The 8,634-nt window shown below is 46.9% G+C and overlaps 2 protein-coding genes across 5 annotated transcripts; both read right to left on the bottom strand.

Moving 5' to 3' along the window:
* Positions 1-1,331: 1,331 nt before the first annotated feature.
* LOC124653630 (thylakoidal processing peptidase 1, chloroplastic-like) lies at positions 1,332-4,598 on the bottom strand. 4 transcript variants are annotated; one of them, XM_047192694.1, is made up of 7 exons: positions 4,317-4,598; positions 4,126-4,194; positions 3,981-4,049; positions 3,392-3,478; positions 2,825-2,892; positions 2,261-2,264; positions 1,332-1,826 (listed from the first exon to the last, which is right to left on the bottom strand). In XM_047192694.1, exons 1-7 carry the CDS (start codon positions 4,584-4,586, stop codon positions 1,761-1,763), a joined length of 633 nt encoding a protein of 210 aa, XP_047048650.1. In that variant the 5' UTR covers positions 4,587-4,598; the 3' UTR covers positions 1,332-1,760. The 4 variants fall into 4 exon arrangements, 3 of the variants coding, with proteins under 3 accessions (XP_047048650.1, XP_047048651.1, XP_047048652.1); XM_047192695.1 differs by lacking the exons at positions 1,332-1,826; positions 2,261-2,264 and adding an exon at positions 2,275-2,310; XR_006987980.1 differs by lacking the exons at positions 1,332-1,826; positions 2,261-2,264 and adding an exon at positions 2,978-3,114 and having other exon boundaries at positions 2,824-2,892.
* Positions 4,599-5,230: 632 nt separating this feature from the next.
* On the bottom strand, positions 5,231-8,087 carry LOC124653369 (farnesylcysteine lyase-like). Its single transcript, XM_047192435.1, has 5 exons — positions 7,582-8,087; positions 7,097-7,270; positions 6,263-6,622; positions 5,889-6,064; positions 5,231-5,751 (listed from the first exon to the last, which is right to left on the bottom strand). Exons 1-5 carry the CDS (start codon positions 8,068-8,070, stop codon positions 5,466-5,468), a joined length of 1,485 nt encoding a protein of 494 aa, XP_047048391.1. The 5' UTR covers positions 8,071-8,087; the 3' UTR covers positions 5,231-5,465.
* Between the last annotated feature and the right edge of the window lie 547 nt (positions 8,088-8,634).

Genomic DNA, 8,634 nt, shown 5'->3' with positions numbered 1-8,634 from the left:
GATTCAAGAGGAGCTACTACTTCCGCCGCCCGCCGGAACGGGAGGTGGACGTCGTCTTCATCAACAACCGAACGTGTGACCGAGTACGGAGGTGCCGCCCGTTCGTGGCGCCGGAACCGATCGTGATCAAGATCTTCTACGCGCTTTTGCAAGCGGCAAGTGAACGTCTACCGCAGCAACAAGAGCCTCATCTTGTAGGCTTTGGAATCTCTTCAAGGGTGAGACTCGATACCCCCTCGTTGCTACCGTCTTCTAGATTGCATCTTGGCTTGGATTGCGTGTTCGCGGTAGGAAAATTTTTGTTTTCTATGCTACGTTATCCTACACGACGCTGCGTCGTCTGAGAAGACGCAGGCGTCGATCACGAAATGCCTCGCCGACGTCTCCTCGACCTTTATCTCCCGCGACAAGAAGGCCGACCAAAGGTGGGCCGAGCTGCTCAAGAGGCAAGAGGAGAAGCCGGAGCTCAAGAAACGCAGGGACGACATGTCCCTCGCCGAGAACATCGACAGAGGGAATGTCTCCCCGGACGCGAGCGGCGCACAACTTCTTCAAAGGCCGGATCCTCGCCGACATCGAAGCCAAAATGGCGGCGGCGGACGCGGCGGCCCCGGCGGCATCGGCGGCGGCGGCAGCGCAGCAAGAGCAGGGCCGACGCGTCTTCTATCGCTACACTGCGTCGGCCTCTGCGTCGGCGACGGAGCGACGCACCATGCACGACAGAACAGGCGGATCGCGACGAGGTCATCGTGCTCGACGGGCTCGCGTCGACTCGGGATACGACGCCGTCGCCCAACCCCTTCCCCTTCTTCTAATTTGCATGCACCACCGGTCCGTAATACGATCGCGCGCCCGATACTTTGATCGATCGCCGCTACTCTGATCGCGACGAATCGGCGGGAACGATCTCTTTTGAATGCATCTATTTGAATTTCTGATTGGAGGCGGCGTTTGGGGGACGCGGCTGGGGAGCGACGTCCCCCAAACGCGGCACGAACGAAACACGTCCCCCAAACGCTCCATCCGGCGCGGTTTGGGGGACGCAACTGGAGATGCTCTTAGTTCTTGTAAATTAAAACTCGAATTCAAGTTAAACGAGCACACGTAACTTGGCTTGAACTCGATGTATAAGACACAAGCAAACCTTTTGAGTTCATCAAATGACCGAGCTAAACAAGCCGAGTCAACAGTACTCCTTTAGCTCATTATAAACTCGATTAAAAAAAAGCTTAAGTCCGCTTGATATTTTGATATTGACTATATAATTCTTGTGATATGTTGATATTTTCCCATTGATGATATCGGGAAAAAAAACTGCAGCACCCTCAACAGTCAGCATCAACCACAGCTCACTACATAATAACTTCGAGGCATCAACGCCCAAAGGGAATATCACTGAATTATTAACAGGCAGTAAAGAAACACCACTACAATTTTCAAACTTCTACCGAGTAATAGGTACTGGATTCACGCACGCGATACATATTAAAACATCACGATACGATTGAACAGCTAGGTAACCCAAACGACTGACAGACCAGGGTGTGTGACAGGCTACAAAGTCGCTATTTGTTCTCCCCAGGATTCAGTCAGTACACAACTACGGAAATGCAATTCGTCAATGCTGGAAATCATCAAGCCTCTTCAGCTTGGCTAGTGGAAAGATGTACAGATGAAGGGCACAAGGCCCAACATAGCTCGATATCAACATAATCAAGGGGTTTGACAATGCCGGAGGTCATCAAACCTCTTCACCTTGGCTATTGGAAAGAGGATCTAGTAAAAGACATCATGTATCTTCCAACAATGTTGCCTATAGGAAGAGGGATAGAGATCAGGTGACATGCACCTTTTGCATGTCACTTGGTGACATGCGGCCTAAATCCAAATTTAAATATTGCGAAAAAATTTGAAAAAAATCATGCATGTTCACAGCACATATTAATGCGACCCCTAAAAATTTCAGATCAAAATTCGAAACATACATCGAGAAACAAAAAAGAGAAACTCAGATGTGAATAGTCTACAAAGAAACTCAGATTTGAATTCGGAAACTATTCATGACAGATTTCTCTTTTTTGTTTCTCGATGTGTGTTTCGAATTTTGATCTGAAATTTTTAGAGGTTATCTTAATACATGCTGTAAACATGCATGATTTTTTCCAGATTTTTTCGCAATGTTTAAATTTGGATTTAGGCCGCATGTCACCAGGTGACATGCAAAAGGTGCATGTCACCTGATCTCTATCCTAGGAAGAGGCCCCCTGTCAGCACAACCATCGATGATTAGTACTGGTTCCCAAACAATATCTAGAAAAGAACAATTCAAAGTAGTCATACAGCTAAAATAAAGCAACTGTAACTTACAAATCCCTTAAAGCACATATCATCTGGTAACTACAAAACATATTTAGCATTCTTCTCTTAAGTCATAACATGCGGCAATTCAATGTGCAATCATATTGGATCCAGCCAAAAGTTTTTTCTTTGTGAAAAGCATGGACTTACATTCTTACTAGCACAAGATTTCCTCAACAACCATACAGCCATGAAAGAGCAACTACAACTGAGAAAATTCTTGGACATTGTGGCAACTCAAACACATATGTGTGTTCTAATCTTGCGGGGCATTACAGATTGAAATGAATGCTTATCAATTATCATGGCAATTCAATCTCCTATCATACATCAATCTACTAATGCAACTTAGCAAAAGATTTCCTCAACAGTCAAAGCACTTTATGATAATCTCTAGACAAGAGCAATGTTTTACAGAACATGTACATGAAAATGGGCCTAGAGTGGGAGTGGATGTGTTCCTTACCAAGCACGGGAATCGCAGCTATTATTACGGTTATCACCCATGACAAATACATGGCCCTCCGGGAGGCGCTGCAGAAAGATGCATGGTTTCAGTATGGGATCTGGGCATAGAACTAAGCAGATAAAAAGAATGGGGGAGGAAGAGATCATCCACCATCTGAGGCCTGTTGTTAAGTTAGAACAACGAGGCACTCAGGAAGTCAACAACACGGAGCAGCTGTGCCACATTTGGTCATCCTCTTGCAGTGGTATAGTCAATTTGCGATAGCATTTAGGGTGCTATCTCTGGACCTGGCAATAGCAACTCCTCAATGTTGTTCAAGGAGATAAAGAGTAAAATGCATTCTCGGTCATCGAAACTGTCGTCAAGACCTGCCTTGGTCATCGCAATAGCAACTCCTCAGTGTTTTTTGTTTGTTTGCAAAAAGCACCTCAAACTGGCTCTGTCAAACACTGCTGGAACTATCACCGTAACTAGCGCATTCAAAGTTTCATGGCAAGTTCGATGACCAAGAATGCATTTTACGCAGGAGACAATGCTCACAGACAAAGAAGAGATGCAACAAACCATGGCCTCCATTGTGTATGAGCTGTGGGTTGCAATGTAGGTTTCCTTATGCACAACACCGTTAACAATAAGTTGGCCTTGTCGAACCTGTGAAAAGGTGAGTGTGTAAGTACAATGTGGGCATCCAGACTTAGGGACAATATATGCATCTGAAGATATATGTGGTCTTTGCGCAGGCAACATTCGTGAATAATCATGATTGAATCAATGCGGATGGAAGACAATTCTGCGCCGCATTGCTCAAGCAGGCAGCATATTTCGATCAGCAGAATGAATAAATGAATGCACCTATGCATCTTGCTCAAGCAAGCAGCATATGTCATGGTAAATGAATGTGAGTGGAAGACAAGGGTGGCGTCGCATTGCTCAAGCAGGCAGCATATTTCGATCAGCAGAATGAATAAATGAATGAACATACACATCTTGCTCCAGCAAGCAGCATTTGTCAATGTGTAGGATGAATGTATGAATGATAACAAGGTGGGTGGATTAGTTGAAAGCATAGCACATCTCAACCAGCATGAGGAATAAATGAATGAATGTATGCAGCAGTAAGTAGTAGCAGAGATGTAATAATGTAATAGTATACCTCGATGAAATCCCCAGGGGTTGCAAGCACCCTCTTGATAAATACAACATCCTTATTTAGGCCGCAATTCTGCCAAGAACAGGGCAATGAGAATCATCGGCCAGACCGTGTACAGGGGGGAGGAGGAGGAGGAAAGCAAACCTACCTGCAGCGCCATGGGCACCCTGAAGAAGACGATGTCGCCCACGGCCGGACTCCGGAACAGGTAAGTGACCTGAGCAAAATCAACCATTTGGTCCGTCAATCGCCACAGATCCAAGCGAAGCGAGTAAAATGGAAGAGATCTAGGTAGGTTTAGGAGGGGGGGGGGGGGGGTGGAACGGGAAAAGGAGGTACCTTTTCGGCGACGGCGCGGTCGCCGGGGCGGAGCGTGGGAGCCATGGAGGAGGAGGCGACGAAGCGGACCTCGGCGAGGGCGGCGGAGACGAGCAGCAGGACGAGGAGGAGCTTGAACCCGTCGGGGCAGCCGCGCGGGAGGGCGAGCGATGGGAGCCAGCGGTGCAGGAGGGAGCTCGCGGAGGCGACCAGCTGGTTGCACGGCAGCCAGTCGGACGGCGGCAGCGGCGCGATGAGGCCCCGCAGCAGACGCGGCGGAGCCATCGCCATCGGAGTGAAGTGGTTCCCCTCCTCCGCCTACTGCTTCGCCTCTCCGGAGTGGGGAGTGGGGTGTGGTGGGGTGCGGAGGAAGACTGACTCGTAGGAATGGTGGTGGGAAAATGTCTTTTTTTGTGAGAGGAAAAAAATGGTGGTTTTCGGTTTCCTTCCACAGCAAGACTCCTTCACCTCACTGTAACCGAGGAAGCCAGACCAGCTTGCTTGGGACTTGCGAGTGGAGTGTGTCCGAGCCAGCTTGCTTGGGAACGGAAATGACCAGCCTACCCTCGGTCTTGGTGTTGACACAACAGATTTCAAATTTTGTTGTTTGTACTACTAAATTTGAAACGGAGGTAGTATGTCATAGGGATGCACGATACCGCATTGTTTGTGAGTTGTGCAAAAAAACAAAAATGTCTGGTCGTAGTCCTATGGCAAGATGGACATTCACTTCACAGACTGCAAAGAGACCAGCTGCAGACACACTGGAGATTAGAGTGGACTAGTGGAGTGTGTTCTTTTCAGAATAGCAAGAAAACTGACCAATCTGCCCTAGGACTTGGAGGTCACACAGATTTGGTAAATTTCAGTAAATGTTTGTTTTTTCATGTCATAGGGATTAAACTAGATCCGAGGAATATAACAAACAAATGTCTGTTTCTAGATAGATCCGAGGAGTAACAATTTTGCTTCTACTCATATATGAGTACTGTACTTCAAAGTATTAGACACACAGTGCAAAATTGTTCTTAAATCTGTATTTTGCTTTATCTGGACTGTATATACATCACGTCCACACTCCAGTACTCCACAGCCTGCAATGCGTGGTAAAACAGGGGGAGCACAGCTCTACAGCGACTCGGCATCAAAACTAAGCATCGTCTTCAACATTCACAGGTCTACCCGCCCAGAATCTTGCTCGCCAGCGAACGATTTGATGTGAAGCTCAGACGCCGCCAACGAGAGCCCGGCTCGCAGGCCAAGAGGCAGCCTCGAGATGATGAGCCTTGCCACGTTTTCCGCTGCGACAGCGCCCGTCTCCATGGCGCTCGCAGCGCTCTCGAAGGTGTTCACGTAGTACAGGTGCTTCCCGTCCAGTATGATCGGCGCGAAATCTTCAGGGGCATGGTAGTGGGGGTAAGCAGGCCAGTCTATGTGGATGGTCTCCTCCCTTGTGCTGTATACGTTGTGCATTGGCATTGGCCGTGCCACATAAAAGAGTCAGGCACTAAAGATGTCACGCAGTCACACAAAAAATATTCATGACTCATTTAACTACTACCGTATATTGATCTACTCTACTGAAGTGCTTACCTGAAGATCTGGTCCAGTAAAGTGTCATCCAGCTTCGTGCGCGAGAACACCTTGTAAGTCATGTCATGCTCCCCGTGCTTCTTCAGAACTGAGATGGATGAGAAAGGGATATCCGGGAGCTCCATGGTTGCTATCAGCTCAGGAATATCTGAAACTGAGCCCAGACCAAAGAATTTCTGCATTACAAATGGCACAAGGTAAGTGGTTTTTTGTGTATAACAAATGAAGACTGGACAGGTTTAGTGCTTACTCAACATCCTATCAGCTACTAGTTCTTACTTGCTGCTCATTCATTTTAAGTCCAAAATCTCCATGCTTTTTCTTTAAATATAAATATAGAAACGAAGGACAACGGAAGAGCAAAGAACACTTACAGGGTTCAAGAGGCCCTTGACAAATGTTGCATGGGTGTGCTGCATCTTCCTCGGTGGAATGGAGACTGGAGGGGCAAATTTAATGTTCACCTCGTCGAGTGGTGTTGCAACAACCGCCACCTTACAGTTATATCCATGCCCTTCATTGGATTTCAGAACATAGTAATCCCCCGCATCAGAGATTGAGTCTATGCCTTCTTGGAGATGCAAGGTGGCGTTAGCAGTCTTAAGCAACCCAGCAGCTAGCTGCCAGTTGCCTCCTTTGATAGCCCATAATCCAGACTCAGAGCCAGCTAAAGACACAGCGCCCGCAAGGCCACTTATACTCACGCTTTGTCCATAGTTGATCCTTGTTATCACCTATCAAGGACAGGGGTAACATTATAGCAGGACAATGATTACCAGCGTGGTTCTAAAAAAACATGTCAGCAAGACCAAAGGTTTCTTCAGAATTACCATATCGAGATTTTTCAGCTAATGGTGTACTCTACATTGTGCAGAACAGACTAGAAAATTAGACCTGATTACTATCTTTTTTTAAATATGCTTTGCTAGTTAGGTCTGCTGAGGATTTGAAGTATAAAAGTGTTTTGTTAAATCTCCGTTGGTACTAGAGAATCCCTCTTCAAATAGGGAAATGTTTCAAACAATATTTAACATAATTTTTGAGCTAAATCGATACTACACATTAAGAAAGTCCAAGATGGCTATTAAGTAACAGGAAGTTTCACATATACAACAATCAGAGCATCATAGAATAGTTCCGAATATCCCCCAAAACAGAGAACTGTGGGCAATCAATTTAGATGAAGCAAAAAAAAAAATGAAACATACGGTGACGAGCTCTGATATAGTTTGAGAATTTAGCCCAGCATCAATGAGCTCCTCCTCTAGGGTCCTCTGAGTGAGCCCATACAGGCCCGACCACTTGAGCATCTCCTCAACGCTGTCGAACACAGGGCGGGACTCAAACCCATTGTAGTACAGCAGAAATTTTTGCAACATTTCCTGCATAACAATGTGAGTATTTAATGCACTTCATCACGGTAGAGAATATAATCATCTGTTCATCTCAACTAAGAAAAGGTAGTAACGAAAAGCAAAGATGACTTATAAGGCAATCATGCCCAGTCAAGCTGTGTAAGTCAGATTATCAATTAGATGAACAGATAGATGGGAACTGCTTGCTGAGATCTCAGGATGCCACTGAAGTTAGTGGTCAATTTAACCGTACCATTTTGGTTCTTCCTAGAACTGAGACCATGGTCTTGATGAAATCATACAAGAGCAGGAGAAAAGAAGAGAGGGCGAAAGCAAACCTGCACGAAGCTGTCCATCCTGAGCAGCGAGAGGCCGTAGCGCCTGAGCAGCAGGAGCGAGTTGGCGAGGCCGTGCAGCCTGCGGCGCAGCCAGGAGCTTCCCGGCGGCGGCGGGCGGAGGGTGCTGAACACGAAGCGGCGGCCGTCCCAGATTCCTAGCCAGTCGTCGTCGCCGTCGTCCCTGGCGGCGAGGCCGAGGAGGGCGGCGAAGCGGCGCACGTGGAGGTTGCGGGGGTGGATGATGGCGCCGCCGGCCTCGAAGTCGTCCCCGCCGACGGTGACGGTGGCGAGGCGGCCGCCGACCTTTCCCCGGCGCTCGAAGACGCGGAGCTGGGGGAGGGAGGTGGTGTAGTTTGTGAGGAAGAAGGCGGTGGAGGCGCCCGAGATGCCGCTGCCGACGATGCAGATGTCGTCGGCGGTGCCGGTGCCGGTGGCGGCGAGGAGGGAGGGTAGCAGGAGGAGGACGATGGGGAGGAGGAGGGGCGCCATCGGAAAAGTCAACGCTTTGTGAAACCATTTTCCTATCTTTTCATGAGAAACCACTTTTCTGGGCAGCCGGTTGTTGTGCGTACGCATGATGAGAAAATTGCAGAAACTACGCATAGCATCAATTCTGGTAAATTGGGCTGCTAAATCTACTAATGGTTTAGAGTAGCTGGATTCACGGTCAACACTAACCTATAGCAAACTCCACTCACCGGTCATATGAATTCGTTATGTGAAAATATATTTTAAAGTGTTAAAAAATTCTGAAGTAAATTTTTGCATGTATATATCTAGACATTCTATGTTCACAAACAAGTTTTCAGAAAAAAAATAATAGTTTCGTGTCTCGTGTAAAAAAGATAAATTTTGATGCTCCAACATGACTATGTATAGGACATCCTTTTGTCTTTTTTTAACATGCCACATAAAATATTATTTTCCCACAAAAATTTGTGTACGAACATATAATGTCAAGATGTACACCAAATAATTTATTTCAGAATTTTAACACTTTAAAATTTGTTTTTTTATTTTGTACGCCAAAACGCCACCTCCAAACTCCAGGTT

Source organism: Lolium rigidum, chromosome 5 (genome assembly GCF_022539505.1).
Source record: "Lolium rigidum isolate FL_2022 chromosome 5, APGP_CSIRO_Lrig_0.1, whole genome shotgun sequence".
NCBI classification, from domain to species: domain Eukaryota; kingdom Viridiplantae; phylum Streptophyta; class Magnoliopsida; order Poales; family Poaceae; genus Lolium; species Lolium rigidum.
Note: the sequence above shows the minus strand (reverse complement) of the source record. Positions and strands in the feature narration are given on the sequence as shown.